Raw genomic sequence first — 23,990 nt, forward strand, 5'->3', positions numbered from 1 at the left:
TGTGTGCATAGATGGCACAGACAGTACAATACCACAAGGGAATGAAACTGTAAAACAACAGTAAACCTATGCTGTGAGATGCGGCGATGATGGTTACACACTGTAACAGTCCAGAGCAGAGAGAAAACATGCTCAGAGACATGAGGGAGAGCACACAGTTAAAGCACCACGAATAATCACTCTGTCAAAACCTTCAGTACAGAGGGAGTCATAGAAAAACGAGACATCCCACAGATGGGAGCAGAGGGAGTTAATACACAATTAGAATACTTGAGTGGAAAGTTTTATTATTATTCTTGAAGTTGCATTTATACATTTTCTTCAATCAAATGTTGCTTAACCATAGTGTGTGATATGCAGCCTCAGTACACTTTACGAACAAATGTTCCCGGGACCACTACAGAAAATTCTGTAACAAAGGCAAATTGCACTTAGCACAAATCAATTCTAAAAGCAATAGTAAATTCATATAGAAGATTTTCGATCTGTCAATAAGCAGTTTAATGATTGATGCATAAATAATATTCTGCCTATATTGTGTCTGTTGTCTTAGGTTCGTGTACTTCCACAATAATCCTACTTTTTTTCTCTTCTAGAGGATGAAGAAGAAGCTTCCTGTCTGGCCCAGGCTCTCTTGATGAACAGAGAACTTCTTAGTTCAATAGACCAACAGGTACCACAATGCTTTCTGAGCACCGTATTGTCCAGAATGTAAGGCGATTTTATGGTTGTTAGCATTTCTCAGGTCTTTTTGACCACATCACCATGACATTCTTTGACACGAGCATGTGTGCATTAAATATAGTACCACCACAACCACTACTACTAGCAATAATAATAAATACAGCCGCAAGTGGCAATGATGGGGTGCAGGCAAACTGCTACCCGTCAAACAAAATTCTTGTATAGCATTTGGATGCTGTACAAGAAGCCTCTCGATTTTCTGAAGTCTGGTCATCACTATTTGCTGATGCTCTGTTGAGATATATAAGTCTATTCCCAGAAACATTTGATGTACCTCATGACCTTCACGTGAAGACTTGTTTCACATGACCACATTTATTGCTATTTTGATTAAAACTGGCTTTTATAATTAAAATGTATTGAATAGATCGGAAATTCTTTAACAGATTTAGTTTCAGTGAAGTTTGTAGATGATCCCGACTACGGATTTGGGACGAGCATTTTTGAGATGATTTGAGAAGCTGAGAGGAAAAAAATCACATAATTTAACATTATTAGTGCAGAAGACCAGATTCAGATGACTTGAGACATTAAAATTATGAAATAATTTTGACTCTAGCCGTTTTTGATACAATTGTGAAAATGTAAACTTGATTATTATTGTGGTGTATAACATATGTGCATTTGACGCATAACAGTTTAACATAGCACTGTAGCAGCTGGCCACATTATAGCGTCAACTTGAGGTCAGTGAGTGTCATTAAATCAAAATGCTCTCTATTTGTATAGTGCCTTGCTAGTGTTCCGACCACACTACATCGCATTCACCCATTCACACACATTCATACACGAACCTACGTGCTCATGAACCTCCGTGCACTCACACACATGGAACTGCCATTGGGGGCAATTCGGGGTTCCGTATCTTGCCCAAGGACACTTCGAAATGCAGCCTGGAGGAGCCAATGATTGAACCGCCGATCTTCCGATAAGTGGGTAACCCACTCTACCTCCTGAGCCACACCAATCACACATCAAACAGCAAGCATCTAAATGAACTTAGAGCATAACATAAATTGCTCTGTAATCACTGTACATGGCTGCAGTTATTGCCATCCACATAGCTCTCATCTCATCACAGCGGTGACGAGTGGTAACGTAGATGGTACAACATAAACATCTAAAAACTGGAGCACAACCTTACTCTGTTTAGGACTGTGAGCTGCACTTTATCAGAGCTGCTGAAGTTAACGTGTGTGGATTTGTAGTGAGATTTCTGCCTGTGTTTCAGTTACTTTCGGTTTCACATGTAACATGCAGTCCCAAACGGCATCGGTCAAACAGTCTGAAGGGGTTATCGTTACTTCCAGCGGATTGATAATGCAATTCACAACAGAGTATAGGGCAGGTAGACTGAATATGCAGAAAGTTTTGAACATGAGCAGAAAACCTGCTGAAACACAGGAGCTACAGGAGAAACAGATCTGAAAGCAACATAGAATACCTGAGAGCTGCACTGCATGATATTCTGTTACAGTTAGGCTATAGATTTTGAATTGTTATGTGTTTTTCTTTACGAAATAAATAAAATAAAAAATCACCACAAAGTGGTGCAGAAAAATTCCCAGTTCTAGGAAATAATCCAGCATTAAAGATTTCTTTAATTTTCTTTAATTTTAAAAATGAGTGTTAAAATCTCGTCTCGTCTTGATCTCGTGGTTTGAGTGTCTCGTCACACCCCTACTACTAAAATATAGATTCTATACCAGGAGAGGATGAAAATATCATACTTTCCTTCATTGCATCTCCATTTACTCTGCACTCTGTAGAATGTTTATTTTTTGAAGTTTGTAATGTTAAATGTTTAGAAATTTGCTACGCCCTCTTTAATCAATCATTACCTAATTGTATGAATCAACTGAGTCATGACCTTAGGTCGTGCAAACCAAATTCTGTACGAATCCATGCAGCTGATTAAAACATATAAACTGTTAATGTTAATGGCGGCCACTGGAGACACAAAATCCTATACCTAACATCTGAACACATGCAACACATGCACATCTGGTTAAAATGGCAAAAGACAATCTTGATTTATGCATGTTTATGTAAAATTTAACTTAAAGGAAAGTTTTCAGCGGCTAATATTTTCATCAGCTTGAGGTTAAACTAATCGATACTGTTAGATGATAACGTTACATTTAGTGCATTTAGCCACTCCATCCCCCGCACCTCCTTCCATCCCTCCCTCCCTCTGTTTTCTCAATGAGCCGTGTTGTGTGTTGTAACTGTCATTAGCATCTTCAGGTAATCTTGTAGACCAATTATGGAATAGTGTTATCTATAACCCCAGACTCCGGTTGTTAAAAACGGTCTGGTTTTATCAGACAGAGTTTGTTTTTGAAACAGGAACCTATTTTTATCAGAGACAAGAGTTTGGAACTACAGACTATATAATAATCTGGTTGTAACAGAAGTAACGGCCCCCAACACCTCACCAGTTATCTCCCACATGCTGTCACATACAAAATAAGAGAGTGGGCAGAGTTACCCGTGAGCCAATGATAAGAGACTAGGAGGGGTTACCATAGACCAATGATGGGAGTCTGTGAAAATAAAAGGAGTCCATTTAGTCATTCAGAAACATATAACAAAACTATTCCAAAACAACCTAAACATGAGCAAGAGAGCAGCCAATTCGAAGATGATCAGCCAGACACCTGTAACGAGTTATCAAAACTCAACCCCGGGAGGAGCCCCCAAGAAACCAGTGTTGTATTTAAGCCGGATCCAGACGGAGGAGCCTGATTCGACTCCCAATCTCACAGTCGAATCTTCACAGAGCTGTTATGAAACAAGCATCATAGCATTTTGGCGAAATGCGGGTGCTCACTGTCTGACTTTAAATAGAACTACCGGTTTTCTCCCAATAAGTTAATGTGCAGCTTTTTATGATATAAATATCAACATAAAATCCTGTAAATGCTTTCATTAAATCCATTAAAGCATGTGTGTGTGGTAGAAGAGGGAGAGAGACGGAGCACCAGAAGCGCCGGTGATGTGTGGCGTTGTACATGAACTTTCTGGGATATTTATATAGATAATCACCATTGATGAACCACACAAAGAATATTATATTGTTTGCAAACAGTAGGCTTCTTAGTGATGTCATGCTTGCACTCGCTTAGCCAATGTTGACTTTTGTTTGGGTTTAACTGGAAAAAATCACACAAGGTTTTGGAGCCTGTTTTCTTTGTCCTTTGGATTGTTCTTTGTGTAAAATTCCCTGTAGGCCTCATTCCTTTGCTCTCATACTGTCCGGTCCCAACAACAATTACAACTTGAATGGCAGCCAGGAACTTGTGTATCATTCCTGTCTTCTCGGCATGGTTTATTTCTTCCTCTCTAAAATACAGTCCAACTGGACCTGAAGAAGCCATAGGCGAAACACATTGTTCATTGTTTACACATTCTTTGTACAGTCCATTAAGTGTACGGTGGCTTGTTTTAGATATTTCATTACTCCTGTGATCTACCAGCACCTGATTTTTGTTGCTGTGCATGAGGAATTTCTTGTTTTACATTTAATGGAATTATACATCCATATATTATAAATTCATGTTCATTACTAATACTCTCTTTTGGACTCCAAATTGAAGATGACTTTTATCCTGGTTGGCAGATGGAGGACCTGGAGAAAACACAGCGGCTGCAAGAGATCCAGGCCAAACTGGACCCACGGGCTGAGGCCAGAGTAAGGGATGGAGGAATTTTCAAGCCTGGAGAGTTGCTCCGCCGCAGACTCATCCATGAAGGGACCCTCTTCTGGAAAACGCCAGGATCCCGGCTCAAAGGTACCCAACGCTGTGAAAACATTAGTCTTTCTATAAAGTGAAGCAGGGGCTCAGCAAGGGGCCCTTCTCTCTTCTCCCTCTGAATAATAATAATAATATCTGAAAAGACGCTCTGGCTCACTTTGTGTATGCGCCATCACCTTGGCCATTTAGTGCTGCACAGAAAGATGTCTTGTAGGCTCAATCTGGTGCTACACATAATAAAGAGAAAATAGTACTTAAGGTTGACAGTCATTACTGGCTACTGGAAAGGCCGCTACAATGACAGGCTCTCTCTCACCAAGGGTTATTGTTATGGCTACCTCCCAAAGCTACTACTGCAACAACTGTGTGCACAGGCCTCGTAATAGCTGCTAACTTGCTAACTTAATCTGGTTGACACAGTCACTAACACGCAGTGAGCAACACAGTGTTATTAAATAAAGGCATTAATATTGTGCACTGGACCCAACTGTCACAGGCTCACCTGAAAAAAAAAGTATGTTAGGTAACCAGTCCCTGCACAGCATTTTTAGCTTTCATCTCTGCATTCAATGTCTAATTAATCAACACATAAAGTAAAGATTACTTTCTCAGCAAGCAGTAACTGCTGTGACTGCTGTGACTGCTGCCTGCTGATGTCAATGTTCTGTTTAAAATTGGCGGCAGCAGGGTGCAACTCCATTACCATGGCTGCTGGCAATATCTGATCCTACCAAACTATGCAATACATCACAGGCTGCTGCTCATCATGTAGTCAGCAAGAGTCATGTTACCTACTATCACTGAACAAAACAATTATCAGTGGCAAAAAACTCTAATAGAAAAGCTTCCATAGTTTGCATGTTAGAGTTTTGTCTCATACTCCCCTTTCCAATTTTTCAAACTTTATTTACAGTGTTGGGCAAGTTACCTCCATAATGTAATACATTATAGATTACTAGTTACTGTCATTTGAGAGTAATTAGTAATGTTACAATATTATTGTCTCTGAATTGACTACTTTTGAGTTACTTTCACTGTTGTTTAAAGGGCACATTATTCTGATATAAGATGTGCTGCATAGGTGGGTTGTAGTGATGTGCAGGGTTATATCTGGGGTGGGTCTTTGTCATCAAAATGTACCTTCTGATTAATTGCGGGGGGAAAAGGGGATTGTTGAAATAGGATGAATCGTCTCCCCATTAAAAAAGACACTGTGCACATATACGCACGAGGTACAGCATCATAACATCATTGATTATTTGAATCCCCGACACTCCGACGGGATCAGTCAGGATGAGCTGACAGCAGCCTCTCTGATCTTGAAAGTAATTGTTAAAGCACAAAGACACAGCCTATAGAAATCTATTTACGCATGATCCATCAGGGAAGCTCCTGTCTTGTTAAGAGGAGCTGAACTCCCCCTACCTTACCAGTTTACACCCTGCCTGCGATCTCGACCAACTGATTCCAGCAACAGGAAATAACGTTACTCTTTTAGTCAAGGATTTTTCTGCTGCCGAAATGTTTCTCGGAATTGGTGAATGACTAAAAAAACAAAACACCACTTTATTTCGGGTGAAAATGCGTTGTAATGCGCATTACTGAGATTGTAACGGGTATAATATTACCTCTTTATTTTTTTTGTAATGACTTACGCGATACTGTCACACAGAGCTTACTCCCTGTTGCCAGTGGGTGGCGCTATGATAATGAGTGAATAGATACGATGGACTTCATGCGGCGCTGCGCAGCACTGACTTAACGTGATGCATGCTGGGCTTAAAACAAGGCATGCTGGTTATAAATTGTGTCCAACTTTCACCAGCGCTGCAAAATGTCACCATGTCACATGACATTTAAACCTCGCGGGAGCGTCCGGCGGCCACGGTTGCTTTTCTCTGGCTGCACAAAGTTGGAACCACACTATTGCCTTATCTCGCAGCATTTTTCTTTGCATATCTTTTAAACTTCACATTTTACTCCACGGAAATTATGTATCATAGCAACCACAGCGTCTCGAAAAAAAAAACTCCGCCCTTCAAAACGCACCCTAGCGCTCCCAGCTAGGTGTTTTCAGAACAGCAGGTGGCGTTTTCAGCTGGCAAAAAAACGCTTTGGTGGACACAGGCCCTAACTATAAGCTTTATCAAAGAGGAAAGTCTTAAGCCTACTCTTAAATGTGGAGATGGTGTCTGCCTCCTGAACCCAAACTGGAACCTGGTTCCACAGGAGAGGAGCTTCACAGCTGGACGCTCTGGCTCCTAGTCTACTTTTGGAGACTCTAGGAACCACAAGTAACCCTGCATTCTGGGAGCGCAGTGCTCTGGTGGGGTAGTAAGGTACTATGAGAGTCGGACATTTCTCTCACGAGGTGGTAGACACCAAACACAGACTTAAAAGAGACAGAAATTTGGACTTACATTCACCAAAACACCACTCCAAATGATAGATGTAGTTGCTCCACAACAGCTGAACATGTAAATAAGCTTGTCATATAAACTTAAAAGCGATGATATGTCAATGTCGTGTTTACATCTTTTTTTCAGTTGCCCTCAAGCGGCCAAAAAAAACAGGTTGGCAGGTTTTAGATTTCAGTCCTGTCTGATTTGGCTAAAGCTGTACTAACTACTAACTATAATATGCACCTGGCTTTAAACTAGGACAGTGCAGATAAAATTGTAAATACAAGATGACAGGGTAGTTTGGGGATAGGTAGACTTCAGTTTAACATGTGTTTACATAGTGCTTAATGGAACAGCAACTTGACTATATTTTGGTGTGTCATGTCTGTGTGTGTCCTGTAGATATACAGGTCTTACTGATGACAGACATCCTGGTGTTTCTGCAGGAGAAAGACCAGAGGTACATCTTTCCATGTCTGGTAAGTAAATACAGTCACATACACATACCGCACTGAAATTTAATTACTATAACTAATGGATTATTATCACTTTTCCTCGCTCTCTATATTTATTTCCCCAACAACCCTCTGCTGTGTGATCCAGGACAAACCTCCAGTGCTGTCTCTTCAGAACCTGATAGTGAGGGATATAGCCAATCAGGAGCGAGGCATGTTCCTCATCAGTGACTCCTCCCCTCCTGAGATGTATGAGTTCCATGCTGCAACCAAGGAGGACAAGAACGTCTGGATCCGCCACATCCAGCGCACCGTCAGCAAGTGGGAAAATGCACCAACACATATAACACACCGTTTTTCGTCCAATAATTTTAAGGAGTAGTTTGACATTCTTTTTGACAGTGAGTTCGCAAGTTCACTATCAACAGACACTCATGTTTTTGTGTTACAGGATAATTCAGGATTATTGAAATTTTAGAATTTCACATACATTTAATTTGCCTTGGTATTTTGGGGCATAACATTCACAATAAACATAGTAAAATAAAAAGTACTGCAAGAAAACATGCTCTTAAATGCATTGATGACTGCTAAAGTAACTAATTTCTATGCCAGACACACGCTGTACACAGTTCCATGGCAGTGGCAGCACATGTAGACGCAGCAAACAGTAGCTCTCTTAATTTTTGCTACATTTTTGTTTTTTTATCTGTTTATTCTCCACCTTTATGGAAACATGTTTAATTATGATCACTTCATCAGCAGACCTGGAAAGAATAACTAGCTATCACCCCTCCCGTCAAGACATGCAGACCAGCCAACACATTCTCAGTCCCAGCTCGTCACATACGGACGCTTGGTCAAAACCCCTTGGCGTCTGTTTTGAATGCCCTGGGTACCCCTTTAGCATTTTGGACATAGGGTCAAGTTAGCAACAATAAAGATGCAATTTCTGGACAAGTTAGCAATAATAAGTTACAGTGGTCAGTGGTGTAGCACAGAATTCTGGGTGCTCTTTACAAGCAGTCTCTGTGGGCTCCCTGTCTCTCATGCCTTTTTGACAAATGTTGACAAATAATTGAGCTAACAACTGTGCACAAACTGTGGTGGTGATTAAGGTAGTCACTAATGAACTGAACACTTCTAAACAGTTTGAAATCTCACCACATATCAACCCTCTTTTCTCAACACACTGTATCCGACAATTATTTTACTAAGTTTGCTTGGAGTATCATGCTTAAAGTAACATTATTTTCTTTATGTTTATTAAAGCATTCATCATTCCCAAGGTAGAAGGCAATGCTTAAAAAATACAAGCTTAGTTTCAAAGCCTACATTGAGAAAATGCTGACTATACTGCATAATAATAATATTAATTATAAACAACTGAGACTTCACTAGAGTCATGTTTCATTTGCAGAAACAAGAAGACAAAAAAGCTGCTTTCAAAAAAATGATAGCCTTTACATTGCAGTATGTACTGTATAATTTTAGTACATTTAATCTATATTTGTGTCCAAGCCCACAGTATGTTAGTGGTTCAAAGGCCTGTAGGCATAACAAAAACTTTAGATTAAGATTAATTTATGATGAATATGATGATAATAATTTATTCTCTAGCCTACTATGTAATTATGCATCAAGGTAGATTCCAGCTTTCAATCTAAACTGCTGATATTAGCTTAAAACATTAAAAAATTTTCTTTAACTGTGTTAGTTGGGATCGTGCTCACCTTTCTTTTGAAAGGAATTACTTGGTGGCTGTTTTCCTTCATTTTGCTTTCTTACAGTTAAGCCTCTTGCTCAGGGACACAATGGTGGATGGGTCACAGTGGGGGACTGAACCCGGGTCTCTCACACCAAAGGCATAGTCTTATCCAATGAGCCACCACCTTGACTCATGACTGTAATAAGACACATTGATTCTCCAGCATCAGCAGCCACTCTGCCCGATTAGACAGTAAAGAGATGAATCCTAGAGCAGGATGGACTAAACCATTTTGCTTCTGTGTCATTGGTGTCAACCAATCCAAAACAGACGACTTAGCTTAGTGTGTGGTTATTTTAGGTGAAAGTGTGCCAATTCATTTTAATCTCATCTTGGACCTGTGTGGAAGAGTTGTTTGGTTATGCTAGCTGCTGGTTATTGTTGTCGTTGTCTACCAAAGTAGGCCTAGTTAGGGTATCCTTGCTGTTTGTCTCCCCCATTGATTCATGACTTTTTCAGTGCATTTTTTGGCATTCTTAACCGTAAGTGCCTCACCACACAGCTCTCCCCAAAGAGCAGAGGCAGGGTGGCTGTCTGCTGTATTTCTGAACATGTTGAACGCCATGGTGGTTCAACTGTTGAGGAAAGTTCTGTACATAATAGATGAGTGAAATCTGCTGTGGGTGTCAAGTCAAACATCTGAGTCAGAAACAATACGAATGTCTACGTCCGACAGCCTTTGACTCTATTTTAATGGCCAGCTGGACCCCTGAAAAGTTAAATAACCGACTCAGGGAAAATAATTCTTTAACAAGAGCTTTGACAACAAAAATGATATTAATGATTTTGCAATAGCCAGTGACCTGAAAACATCTGTGATTAAGATTGAATTGGTCCATGGAATAGCTATATACACCCATAAGTACATAGAAGTTTAACAGTAATTGCTACAGTCACAGCCTTCATAAAAGTATAAAAATGATGTCTATGCAGGTGATGTCAGGGAACTCATCTCAATTGTTTAAAAACCTGTCAGCAACAACGGTTTGGCCTTCTAGGACTGTGCCGTCCACATTCCCGGGAGCCTCCACCTTGGAATCTCCACAAGGTTTATTGTCATTGTTGTTGGATCTCTGCTACTTGTGTCCACCACATCACTGATAACAGGATTTGTGTGGTCTGTGCTTTTGTGTGCTCAGGTGCCCATCTAGAGAGGAGTTCCCCCTCATAGAGACTGAACACAAGGCCCACCTGAGGAGACTTAAAGGTCAGGAGAAAAACATTAATGATCCGGTGAAAGGAACGTTTTCATGTGGCACCTTTCTGTATTATTTTTTATGAGCACACAGTCCCACTCATTTAACCTGTTCCCATGTATTTTTGAGTCATCGTTTCTTCCTTGAGTTCCCCTTTCCACTTAAAAGACTATTGAAACTCCCTTTCTGACTGGTTGATGAGGCTTAAATGTAATCCAAATGTTTTGTAGAAATATGTACTTGTACAATTACATTTTTGAATGCACAGTGAATATTCACTTTGTTTTTGAAATTTGGTGGCTGGATGGTTTTTGCAGGTAGTGTCTATGTAATCTTTCTATAGGATTGGTTCACAGGACTTTGAACATCACAATAGTACATCGATCAGAATGTAGGAGGGACAAATCTTTCCGTTTAAGCCATTTATTGCCACGATGTACTCATGGAGCACAATAGGAGATGATGAGGCTTTACGGTTATGTTATGTTATGTTTTTTTTAATCATGCACAACCATAGGTGTGTACCAGATCTGAGGCCCCAGCCACACCATATCCCTTTTAGTTTACAAACAGAGAATTAAAACGAATACAATCTCCGTCCACACCAGTATTTTAGAGTTTATCTCCCTAAACATTAAAATGACATGAATGAAAACGCACATTGAGTGGACGTTTACGTACACTGGAAAACAGACTGGGAGTTGTCGCAAACGGCAAAATACACAGTACAAATGTAGGCAGATAAGTGTTATTTGCACGGTACAGAATATTTCAATAAAAATACCATGTCAAAACGTCAGTAGCATCGTGTGCCTGCTTTGCATGACTCATAAAATCCAATCAGAGAGCAACGCGTGAGTAGCAAAAGGTCTGTTTTAAAACGAAAACGCAGTGGTGTGGATGGCGACTGAATCACAGAGACAGAGGTCCGTCATGTGTGGTTTGTGTTGCTGCCAGCCAGAACAAAGGCAAAAATTCATTCCTAAAAATTCATTAGGTGTGAGTGAGATCAGGTGAGATCCTTTGCATTGGAAAAAGGCAGAGGTTTGCTGAATACTATGACTCGATTCTACAGTCTATTCACCCCAAATAGCCAATGTACCAACTGTACAAATGTTAGCTATAACTGGCTAGCAAGTGTGTGTGTGTGTGTGTGTGTGTGTGTGTGTGTGTGTGTTCAGCTCAGACTGATCAAAACTCTCCCACCTCCCACAGCTGACCTCCAGCAGAAGGACCGGGAAATGCTGGAGCTCCTGCAAGAGAGGGTGACTCTCTTCTGTGAGCTGACAGAGGTGACCAGTGGTCAGGAGGGCCTACAGCCTCCCATCACTCGCTACTTGTTCAGGGCAGACACACCCCAAGCCCCCCGTGCAGAAAAACTTCTACTGGATGCCACAGCTGAGGGTAACACACCAAGTTTCACATGAACTAAAAATAATTGCTACAGCTATTTGTCAGTTTGGAAAGAAAATAGCTAAATTGTTATAGAGCTCCTTTCTAGTCTTCTGACCACTCAAAGCGCTCAAGGTCGCAATGCAATGAAGGCAGCCGCATGCTGACACATGACATCCCTATATTCCGGAACAGAGTGGAAAACTGCTCCTTCATTCAAACTGGATCTGTTTCTGTTCAAAAGCTAAGCTTCTGTTATATTTAAAGGGATACTACGCGATTCTGCAGAGAGTTTGTTGATAAACAAACTCATGAACGCGCATTGCCATAGTAACCAGTCCTACTCTGCTGAAATATAGCAGAATCCACAGCGTCTGCTGTCCGAGAGCAAGTTAGCCTGAATAAGAGGGCATGTTTTAGCAGCACTGTAGAAGGTGTGACGACAGGCCTGTCAATATTTAAATATGTACTGAAGCAAAATACTTCAATAGTTACAATTAGTGAACAAACATCATCAATCAAACAATATGTGTAAGCTCACAAACGCAGCATCCAAAACACAACAGAGTAAAAAACTAGAGTTATTTGAAATAGTTTGTACAAAAATACAGTGACTGATAAGAGCTGGGAAGCACAGGAGCGACGTATAGTTTATCTCCAGAGCCGAAGTCAAAGCTAAGTTTGGGGCTAACCTCGTTCACTCTTTAATCAACAGTTGGCAGCAACACACAGGAGCTCCTGAGCTCCTTTTAGTCCTGAGAAGCTGCAGTCTGTATTCACCGGCCTCTGTAACTTCTACTGTACATTTACTACTGAACAAGCCTTACTGCTGACCCTTTTCTCTCTATTCACCGGGACACCCGTTCACACACACAAAGCTAACAAAGCTAACCAGCTGGGATCATCACAAACATGACAACAGACAGACAAGACAGTGACACTGAAGCTGTCGTTTATGTGGAACAGCAAAGCTGTCCAGCAGAAACAGAGCAACCTCAGCATCGGTTTTCATTCCTTTCAAATCTCGTAGATCTATCCAGCATTGAAACCCCTCACAGATGTTAACGTGTGTCTTCCCCTCGCCTGGTCATAACTTGTCTCACACCTTTCCCTCTGTGGCTGTTTCTCAGTCATCTTCACAGCTAAAGTCCCGTAAGAAGTCCAGCATGTTTGAACATACCCAGTTTACATTCTCTGTCCAACTGCTTCAAGTGCACCACCGCCACCTGCTGCTTGCTCCGAGCAGCTTTGTTTGTGCTCAATTTACAGACCCAGGGCTGTGTAGGAAAATTGGATAAGAATCCCTTTAACAAACACAGTTTAAGATGTTTGGATCTGGCCAATAGTATGAATTTATTTTCATTGAATACTCATTTAAGGTTACACTTGCAGTTGTACTTTATCAATAGCTAATTGGACAGAATCAGCAATGCAGAATAAAACGGGCTTATCCATATGAAGAAGATTTTTACAGTAACACTTGGAAGAGACAGTATTATTAATATAATGAGCTCCTTTAGTCCTGAGAAGCTATATATAAGCTATATTAATATATTATTAATATAAATAGTTAACAGGTCTCCCTCCGGGTGACTGCCAACCTTTCGCCCGATCCAGCCCCAGCGGTTGACGATGGATGGATGGATGGATAATTAACAGGTTAGGGCCCAAAATGGACACCTACAGCCATCCTTTGGTGATCTGCAGAAATTCTGATTGGGCAGGTTCTGGTAAGCCCATGGCTCAACAATCAAACAAAATCTGCAGCAAGACAACACAAGGGAGCTTTTAATCTTTGTCGTGAGCTGGAAAATGAAGACAGACCTGGTTTTGTGAACTTCTTATGAGCTGCGACAGAGCAGTACTACAGGCTGTTGGTAAAGGTTACACCACTTATAAATCATCAAAACACAATTACAGGGCCTGCATATCTGAACTTTTGGTTCACAATTACATTTGTGAGTTATACAGTGTGTATGTGTGTGTGTTTTTCCACAGTGGACAGACTAAGCGAGCTACTTCTGGGCTCCAGCATGGACATCCCTCTTCCATGTCTTCACAACCACATGGAGGTGGTAGAAACCTGTGAGTCACTGAAGATTCCAATCTCTCATATGACAAGATAGTACTTTTTGGATTCATATCCAATGGGTATACATACAGAACACTTTATCAAATTATCATTAGGGAAATTACATCTTTACACACATAAAAACAGTATGGAAAGCAGTATGGATATGTCATTAATTAAGGTTTCACTCCAAAATGATGAACTAAGAATTTCACCACACTGAAAACCAAATTTATTAACATGAGAGCACAGGGTGGTGAGTGGTGTGGATGAAACAGAGTGGGACACAGCAGGAATAGGTGGAGGTGTACATGCACACTGTAAATAGCTGGCCCAAAGAATGCAGGTACTAGCCTCATACTAGCTCAATTTTAATGAAGACAAAACATAACTCCCTGTCCCCTCTTTGTTAGGTGTAATAAAATAGTCAGGCTTTACTTGTGATAGCTGTTTTGATTTTCTAGGACTAGTACTAAGTGACTTTGTCTCTGCTCAGGTGATCAGGATCTGTTCAATGGAGCCCATGACTACTCTGCAGCAAAGGTGAGCATGCAAATGGAAGTGTAGTAGGCTGTTGTTGTTTTGTTTTTTGTTTGTTTTGTTTGGGGGGCATCAGATATTGTTGCTGCGTGTAGTGAAAATTAAGTAGGCAATGTGTAGCCACTTACAGACCTCTATAGTTTCTGTTTACAGATTTTTCACATTGATTTGTTTATAATGAGAAACACTTTGCTATACAGTTGCAAGGTAGGATTTCACATTATTAGCTCAACTTGTAGAGGTGCCTGTATCAAAATCTTTATGACAAGACCTCATTATGTTCACATGGTAGCTATCCCAAAATAAAGTAATTAATCAAATAACTGGAACCTATGCCCAGTCACGTTGGGCATGAACTGTCATTTCCTTTTAGGAATGTACATTTTAACTGACTTACGGCTAAAGTCCACTGACTCCAGCTGCGTCGCGTTACGGCTGTGCTGCAGTTGCTGGAGCTGATCATGGCCATTCTAGTCGATGCTTGTGAGTCCACCAGACATGGCCGCAGCGCGTCCCAGAAGCGGCTCTCCGCTCCGCAGATTTTTGACGGAAGCCGCGTCAAACAGCACAGAGCAGATTGAACGGGGCAGGTAGTCAGACACAGAACGGCAGAGAGAATCCATTCAATTTTCAAAATAAAACACCCTGTGATATAATAAACACAGTTAAATCACACACATAAAGAAACTATTTAATTTTGTAGCCTACTTAATCATAGTAGAAGCACAAAAAGCAAACACTAATGACCAAATCATCAAAATCTTAACATGACAGCAAAATCAGGCAGGAAAAACGCTCTGATTCTGAAATGCTCTCTGTGGCATATGCACCCTGAAGTTGACTGAACAAAACGGGGTCACAGGGAGCTGTGAAGAACAAAAAGGACAAATTAAAAACAAGTCAATAATGTTGGGCATGCTTGTGTTGTGTTCCAATGTATTCATTGTATCATTGTCATGATACTCTTCTCTGTGGAAATATTTTTTTTTACCTTCTAAAGGGTTGCATGAGGAATCAAGACAAGCCACCACCCACGGTGAGTCAGGGGGTAAAGGTTTCTTTTTCTTTGAGTTTGTGTGCATGTGTCTGTGTCAGAAACAGACATCACTAATAAGTATGTTGCCTGTGTTTGACAGGAGATATATCAGACGCTGGTGAATCTCAGTGTTTATCTCCATGCACTCCAGGTGAGTAGGTTTCTGTATGTCTTTAACACACTTGTGGATGGTTTATGTTGTTTGGAGGGGTACAAAATATGTATGAGGGTAAAATGCTTCCAGCTTTAAATGATATGACTGGTCCATCTCTCAATACTAGCCTAACCAGGCTGTCGACCCGAGCCCATTGCTTCCAACTGAAGAAGTCTCACAAAAGTTTCATTTAAAAAAAAAAGGGGGTTGCCTAAACATCTGGCCACTATCATTTGTAATACATGTTTCTCAAACCGAAGGATATAGGGACTGTTTTCAACGGTGGCTGTGGCTTAGAGCAGGTTGCCCGTTAGTCAGAAGGTCGGGGGGGTTCCATCCCCCGGCTCTTCAAGTCTGCATGTTGAAGTGTCCTTGGGCAAGATACTGGTTGTTCTTTCTGCATATGATTGTATGTGAATGTTAGTTTGTGTTCTGAGCACTATGACTAGGAAATATACACAAATTGTTAAGTTCACACGAAGAAGAGGCTCTTTACCCTGGCTGAATAATGATATTCGCCAGTTAATGAAAAAAAGAGATCTTGCACTGCCCACTAAATCAATTACGGACCTCCTTATTTTTAAGGGATGAAGAAATCGGGTTGTTAAGGAACTGCGCATGGCAAAAACTACATACTTTACATAACTGAATCTGAAGGAAATAGTACTTCTCTTTGGAAGCATCTTAACAGTCGTACTAAACTAAAGCCCAGCGAATGAAAATTAATAACGGAGCTGGAAGTAAATGGAGTGATTAGCACTGACAGTCCAGAAATCCCAAATTAATTTAATAATTATTTCATTCAATCAGTGGAGGAGCTTGCTCAAAATTTTGAAGCAGTAAAACTATCACACGCAAATATAACAGACTCTTTGCAGTCCTTTTATATTAAGGAAGTTTACCAAGAGAAAGTTGCTAAAATAATTAATAAATTAAATAATTTAAAGTCAAAGGATTGGTTTGGGTTGGATATTGCTGTTATTAAAACAGTCAAGAAAACAGAAAAGTTAGCAGCCTTCTGTAATAATACTTTTTTCACTGTACACACACATATTACACAGGTAGAAAAGGAGTTGGCAGCAGTGACTGATTTGCATTAATATAAAAACATAAAAAAGTCTGAATGCATGGGTCTCAAAATATCTACCACTATCAATATTTGTAAATCTAAACCACGCAAATTAAGATATGCCAACGGTGGCTGTGGTGAGCCCCCGAAGATCTATAGGAAGAGTACTTTCTTTCTGTGGATAACGTACTGTTCGTATAATCGTGTGTGTTAAATATCTCCCTGCTCCAAAACAGCTGATTCAAACTATCAACTCTTTATGAATCCTGAAGCTGCTTAAATCAGCTGTGTTGAAGCAGGGAGAGATTAAATAATGCAGGACAGGGGGTAACTTTCTCCAGGAGAGGGTTGGGAAACACTGTTGTAGTAATGCTACATAAACTTCAGTTCAACTAAGATGAATTCATACAGCCAGCAAAGTCTTTGCACGCAGGTTTAAGCGTGTAGAACAGCTACACCAAATGGTCTAAATATCTTTATTTTATCTTCTTTTGGACAAATAACTAACCTGAGTGTCATACATGGTTAACATATTAAGACAAATGCAGACCTACGCCCTTGTAAATGTTTTACAAAAAAATTGTTTAATAAAGCCAAACACACAGTAGCTTACATCATCCAAAGAAAGAAAAAGCAAATTCTACCATACTACCTCAGGAGGTAACGCTAGCCACCATTGGCATAGCCTAACATTACCTATGTAGAACGACAAATAACTTACATACGTGTAACATTCTGTAATTTGTGTGATTTAGATGTACAATATCGATAGCGGTGGCTATTTTGATGGCGAACACAAACTAAGATCAATGAACTCAGATTTCTCTCAATTTTTTGGCCAGTGTTGGGCAAGTTACTCAGAAATTGTACTATATTACTAGTAACTTATTTGTCCTTAAAAAAGTAATAATATTACTTTACTTATTACTGTGTGACTGTGCAGCAGTGTTCAGGAGAGAGAGAGAGAAAACATATAGCCTAGCGTACCGGCTGGAAAAAAAATAATAAAGCTAGTAAATCCTGACTTTTGAACTACTGGTTTTCTACACATGTAGCCTATTTATAAGAGCAGTATTCAGTAGTTTTACAAAACCTTACCTAACTCCACTCTCTCTTGACGAGTCCCAGCATCTCTGGCAGTAGCGGTTGGAGTTTCTTTCCATAAGTTCCACGTTGCTGTGCCACTTCAGCTGATGCTTCAATGAATGAAATGCATCTTAGACTGTGACACAAGATTTGGCAGTAGCTAGGCTACTTACAGCTGTGGAAAGAACGCCTCTCTCCCTCGTTCTCCTTTCTTCCTTCCGGACATACAACAAACAACTGAATGCCCGGTGCCGCTGAGCTGCCGCACAGTTGCACATTGAAAATGGTGTGTTCTGAAATCTTGGCAGGACAGACACACTTCTGTTGCAGTTTATATGTCCATTTTCAGACTGTACAATTAATGAAACTGGATTTGCTGTCCTACCCTGCAGGGTGCTATTATCAAACAAGACTCCATCTTGGAGCTGTTACTTCAGCCGCAGGACACCTTGGCACCAGCTGGAGGAGGTGTGTGGCGCCCCCTCTGGCGAGATGGTGGAAATCGGGATAACAGTGCAGGGTCAACCATTGGGGAGCTGGCTCTTTTGCAGAGACAACACAGCCTGCTGCAGGAGGAGCTGCTGAGGCTGCGGGATGCCGAGAGCCGGTTCAAGGACAGTGAGAGGGCCCGGGCCAAACTGGAGAGGCAGGTCCGACACATGAAGGTCTGCAGTGGTGCTCCACTTGCATCCCAGCAGCTGGGGGAACAGTCTTTTCAAGTAAGGACATTTGTATTGTAATTCCATAAAGTTAAGGGACTCACAAAACAAATCATGTCATCATGACATCATAGTGATGTCACAGGGGTTCTTATTCTCTCAGACAAATGGCTCCAGAATCACACAAGACCTTTTACAACCACAATAAGTCAACGGATTGTAATGTGCTCCCTTAAATAAACATTTTCCAAGTAATTATAAATAAATCGGTACTTAGCAGGTTGGGCCAATATTAACTGATTTTCAACAGTCTCTTTCCTCTTTTCGTGCTGTTTTAGCCTACATCTCTGCAGCCGGGTAGAGAGGTCTCAACTGGAGATGACACACTGCAGGCCAGCCAGGAACCCACCCACCAGTCAGATGGCCTCCAGGACAGCAGTGATTTGGAGGTAGACATGACATCAGATGATGATGATGGGACGGCATCTGAAAGCTCCAAAGGTCAGATTACAGACATGAGACACAGTGACTTTGAATATTCAATTCAGTTCAATTCAAATTAGCTTTATTGGCATGAATGTGTAACAACAGTATTGCCAAAGCATCATACATACAACATAAGAACAATCAACCCCATACATTTCATTAAATAAGTAATTAAAGCATAAAGTAATCAAAGCGTATGTGTGTTTGTGTTAAAAAAATAAATTAATAAATATAAAAAATTAAAATAACATAAATAAATAAAACAGTAAGCGTGTGTGTGTGTGTTTAAAATATATATATATATATATATTAAAAATTAAAATAAAATAAATAAATAAAATGATAAGCGTGTGTGTGTGTGTGTGTATATATAGATATTAATAGATAATTTTTTTTTAATTAATTGATAAAAAAATACTAATACAATTTAAAAAAATAATAAATCAGTATCAAATGTAAAAACAAAACAATTACTAAAATATCAAACGATCAAAATACTAATTATTTGAAAATCTGTACAATTATTCAGTTTGAGGTTCCACTGGTTGTCCTCACTTCATGGCATGAGGAGACATGTTTTGCAGCAATTATTTCACATTTGGGCATTTCTCCCTGTAAATAGGGGAGTTTCTGTGTTTCTGACATGAATTCAAATTCGGGGTATATTTGGGAAATGTTTGCAAAGTGTTTTTGTCTTTGTGTTTTATATTTGGGGCATGAGGTTAGAAAGTCTCTACCTCTGTCTCTACCTGTCCCCTGTCACACTGGGAACAGAGTCTCTCCTCTTGTGGTAGCCATGAATATTGACGTCATAGTGCTTTTTAGGTAATGCTTCCCTTGCGGTTTATTCAATTAAATTCACTTTAATTTTATTTACAGTATCTCACAAAAGTGAGTACGCCCTTCACATTTGAGTACATATTTGATTATATATTTTCATGTGACAACACTGAAGAAATGACACTTAGCTACAATGTAAAGTAGTGAGTGTACAGCTTGTATAACAGTGTAAATTTGCTGTCCCCTCAAAATAACACAGCCTAAACCAGTCTAAACCGCTGGCAACAAATGTGAGTACACCCCCCAAAGTGTCAATATTTTGTGTGGCCAGCATTATTTTCCAGCACTGCCTTAACATGGAGTTCACCAGGGCTTCACAGGTTGCCACTGGAGTCCTCTTCCACTCCTCCATGATGACATCACCGAGCTGGTGGATGTTAGATCTTGTACTCCTCCACCTTCCGTTTGAGGATGCCCCACAGATGCTCAACAGGGTTTATGTCTGGAGACATGCTTGGCCAGTCCATCACCTTTACCCTCAGCTTCCTTAGGAAGGCAGTGGTCGTCTTGGAGGTGCGTTTGGGGTCGTTATCATGTTGGAATACTGCCCCTCGGCCCAGTCTCTGAAGGGAGGGGATCCTGCTCTGCTTCAGTATGTCACAGTACATGTCGGCATTCTTGGTTCCCTCAATGACCTGTAGCTCCCCAGTGCCGGCAGCACTCATGCAGCCCCAGACCAGGACACTCCCACCACCATGCTGGACTGTAGGCAAGACACACTTGACTTTGTCCTTGCTCCTGGCTCTCCGTTGGTGGTCTGGCCAACATCAGCCCCTGGTTCCTTGTCAGCAGCCCGGCCAACACCTACTCCTAGCTCTCCAATGGCCTACTTTCAGCTGCTGGCCGACACCAGCTGCTAATCCTCGTGGCCAGGCTGACTCTTGCTCCCAGTTCTCCAAAGGCCTACATCAGCTCCTGGTACTCGGGCGCAGCTGACTCCTGTCCCTGGATCTCTGTTGGTGGCCATAGATAGTAGTATTTTACTGGATGAAGCCACCCCACTTGGTTTGAATGGAAAGCAGTGAAGCCAGTTTTGGACCAATAATATACTACTACAGGGCCACTTCCTGTTGCGTCTACTGCGCATGATCGCGCAGCATAACCGTGGTTTAATGACGTAGAACGACTGCAGAAACACCGTAATTCTGGAAGCTGTATAAATGCGGCAACAAAAAGTTTCAAGGCTCAGTGTGTTTGTCTGACTCGGATCGTCACTGATTAATCAACACACCTACAAGGTTCACCTGTTCCCGGGAGTTTATAATCTAAGCAATACAGTTACATCTCTCATGCGCCTGCCACGCACTGTAAGTTTGTACCTTTTTGTGTTCTTACAATAAAACCAGAATAAAACAATCCTGCTCTGTTTGGTGTTTCTGCTTCGGGGTCCAAGTCCCTGTTTTCCCTTGCCTGTACTGGGCGCTCGTGACACATGACCTCTTCTCTGGTGAAAGAGCTTTGGGTACTATAGCAAAACACTGAATTAACAGACAAAAACAAGACAAAACAATGCGTACCAACGCACACACACATCACACAAGGCAGCCATCCATGGTACCATCTCGATGGCATGATATTATAATCTTTATTTGTAGAGCACTTTTCAAAAACAAGTTACAAAGTGCTTTAACAAGTGTAAAGACAATAATACCCAAGAGACAATAATACAAAAACAATACAAGATAAAAGCATGTATGGAATATGGATTTTATCAAGACAACAAGTAAACATGAAGGAAGTGTTGAGTTTGTATTGACAGCAAACAGCATCAACATAAATAAAACAGGAGCAGATCAGGAGATAGGGAGGCTGTATTACAAAATATATGCTGTAAATATAAAATTATTACCAATAAATACCTGGTTTTCTCTGCAGGCAACTTAAATAAAAGGCCTGGCAAGAGGACACACTGTTATACTCTTCAAAAGTTCGTTTTTTGACTATCAACATACAGTTAAACAGTTGTTAAAGAAAGTGAACCACAAATTCAAGAGAAAAACGACATGTATGAGCTATGAACAATTTTCAATAGGCCCTCCCCAAATGACCTTGTGGTTGAATACTGGATTTTAACATGAGATGACAGAATGAAGACACCACTGAAATGCCATTTTCTTGTAGTTTTAGTGGACTGAATTTTGAATTGTTCTCTCTTTTTCAGATCTTCAAGATATTCCAGAGGATATCTGATCCTCGGCATGTTTCACAGTGTTAATGACCTTAGAGCTACAATTGATTCTAATGTAACTTGACTGCAACAATACGCATGTCTATCTTTTCTGCAAGTCTTCATGTTTATTTAGCTGCTTTACTTTTGAGTGTTTGGCTTGTGACAGTAGTTGTTTTAGTTTTCAGTTATGCTTTTGAATGTTTGGATTTATGATTTCATTGCATCATTTGGTCAAAGGGTCGAGAAAAGATTTGACTAAATGAACATCAGAGGCCTGTATTACGAAGCAGGATTTGAGCTTAGCAAGATAACCCTGAGCTTTTAGTACCATGATTGTGGTTCTTCTTCTTCTTACCAGGGGAGATCGCCATGGTATCTTATGCTGAACAGCTAACCTGCTCCAAAGCAGGTTATGTTCCAGATAAGAGATCGACTCTATAAAAGCACCAGCTACTGACCAATCAGCTCTCTTAGAAAATGACTTAGAAGATCCCTCAGATTGTTTTATAGGCGGCTTTTATGGTTGCTGTGGTGATGCTGACAAACTTTTGTATAGCGATATAATCCTACATAGACTGATTGAAGCAGGCTACTGAAGCCTTGTAGGCTACTACTTGTTGTAGTCTTTTAAGATATGACATCAAGCCTACTTACCGCTTTGAAATGTGTTTTATATTTTTTATTTGCTCCCAAGTCCGTCTCACACACATGCAATGTTTGGAACATTTTTTAGTGCATTAAAGAAATGAATCTGATTTTTGAAGTGATGAGAAGTTTAAAAGTGAGTTGGAACAATCATTTATTCAGTGCCCTAGGCTTTTAATGCGGAAACGCCGATACACAGCTGAGCTGAAAGAATAAGGCTAAAATTGTCTCACACGCTGTAAGAACACATCAAATCAATGCATTCATATTACAGGCTACGCCTGTTCGTTTAGGCCTTCATACTGTCGGCAATTTTATGTCTTTCTGCATGTGTTACTCAGACTGTTTCTTGCAATTGCTCATCTCCTGCAAACACCACCTTTTTCATGTGAACATGCTTACGGCTGGATTGGGAAACCCTGAGTTTACTTACCGAGTTGATAACCAGCTTTGTGTGTCTGCTTGTGGCTCAGGAGGTAGAGCGGGTTGGCCGTTAATCGGAAGGTTGGCGGTTCAATCCCTGGCTCCCCCTGGCTGCATGTCGAAGTGTCCTTGGGCAAGATACCCCGAATTGAGTGTATGAATGTGTATGACTAGTGTAGAAGCGCTTTGAGTGGTTGAAAAGGCTAGAAAGGCGCTATACAAATACGGGGCATTTATCGATCGCGATTGTTAGGGTCTTCATCTTGGGTATGTTGAACTTGCTTCGTGGTACAGACCCCGGGACTGACGTTAGGGCAGCTACTGTTTTCAGCATTTGTTATCTTCAATTGTTTTTATGTTGTGTTGTATAATGAATCAAATTCATGTCAAGCAAGTAGGGCTCATTATTTCCTTCATTAGTTATTTAGTTTGCTGAAAAGAATAACACAAAAAGCCGAGTGAAAACAACCTGTGCTGAAATTTTAGAAAAATAAAAATGACCTGCAATAAATCCTGCTTTACAATACCTATAATATTCAGGTTTTATTTAGACTGTGTTAGAGAGATACTGATCTGTCTTTAGTAAAACTATAAAATCTGCCAAATTTATGTGAATAAAGCTTTGCCAAGTATTTACTCAGTCTCATATAAACTCCAGTATGCTTGTCTGATGGATTTATCACAGACACATGCTGTACAATGCAAATGAAAAGAAAGGATTTTGTAATAACTTTAGTTGAAAGATCTATACTCTATTTATAAGATCTCAAGTAGAAGTTGAAACTACTAAAAAATAATGACTGTGTCAGTCACTCATGAAAGATTTTACACTAAACAACACTGAAACCTGATCACAGTCTGTCAAGGCTTCTAATAGTAATGTTACTCTGCAGATCAAGAAAATACTTTTTACCCCCTCTCCTCACATTTTAGTTTTATAGCACTGATTATAATATTTCTATAATAACGTATCAACTGACAATGTGAAAACAGTGTGAAAATGTGAATGTGATCACTAGTTGTGATGAACCTACTGATATCAATCACCTGAAACTTTAGCTCCCCTTTACGGAGCTACAGCTACTACAGAGTGGGC

The 23,990-nt window shown here is 40.4% G+C and overlaps 1 protein-coding gene across 2 annotated transcripts in view; it reads left to right on the plus strand.

The window, feature by feature from the left end:
- Positions 1–22,998, plus strand: part of arhgef1a (Rho guanine nucleotide exchange factor (GEF) 1a) — a 51,587-nt gene extending 28,589 nt beyond the window's left edge. For both annotated transcript variants that reach the window (XM_038725041.1, XM_038725042.1), the window contains exons 11-23: positions 597–673; positions 4,367–4,538; positions 7,307–7,383; positions 7,508–7,680; positions 10,267–10,334; positions 11,539–11,727; positions 13,714–13,800; positions 14,283–14,329; positions 15,327–15,362; positions 15,463–15,513; positions 18,064–18,390; positions 18,669–18,831; positions 21,818–22,998. In XM_038725041.1, the coding sequence (XP_038580969.1) occupies positions 597–673; positions 4,367–4,538; positions 7,307–7,383; positions 7,508–7,680; positions 10,267–10,334; positions 11,539–11,727; positions 13,714–13,800; positions 14,283–14,329; positions 15,327–15,362; positions 15,463–15,513; positions 18,064–18,390; positions 18,669–18,831; positions 21,818–21,846 (1,496 nt within the window). In that variant the 3' untranslated portion in view covers positions 21,847–22,998. The remainder of the gene's footprint in view (positions 1–596; positions 674–4,366; positions 4,539–7,306; positions 7,384–7,507; positions 7,681–10,266; positions 10,335–11,538; positions 11,728–13,713; positions 13,801–14,282; positions 14,330–15,326; positions 15,363–15,462; positions 15,514–18,063; positions 18,391–18,668; positions 18,832–21,817) is intronic.
- The last annotated feature ends 992 nt before the right edge of the window (positions 22,999–23,990 follow it).

The sequence above is a fragment of the Micropterus salmoides genome, unplaced genomic scaffold, assembly GCF_014851395.1.
Source record: "Micropterus salmoides isolate LMB-PRFRI ecotype aquatic unplaced genomic scaffold, ASM1485139v1 Ms_hic_scaffold_17, whole genome shotgun sequence".
In the NCBI taxonomy this organism is placed as follows: domain Eukaryota; kingdom Metazoa; phylum Chordata; class Actinopteri; order Centrarchiformes; family Centrarchidae; genus Micropterus; species Micropterus salmoides.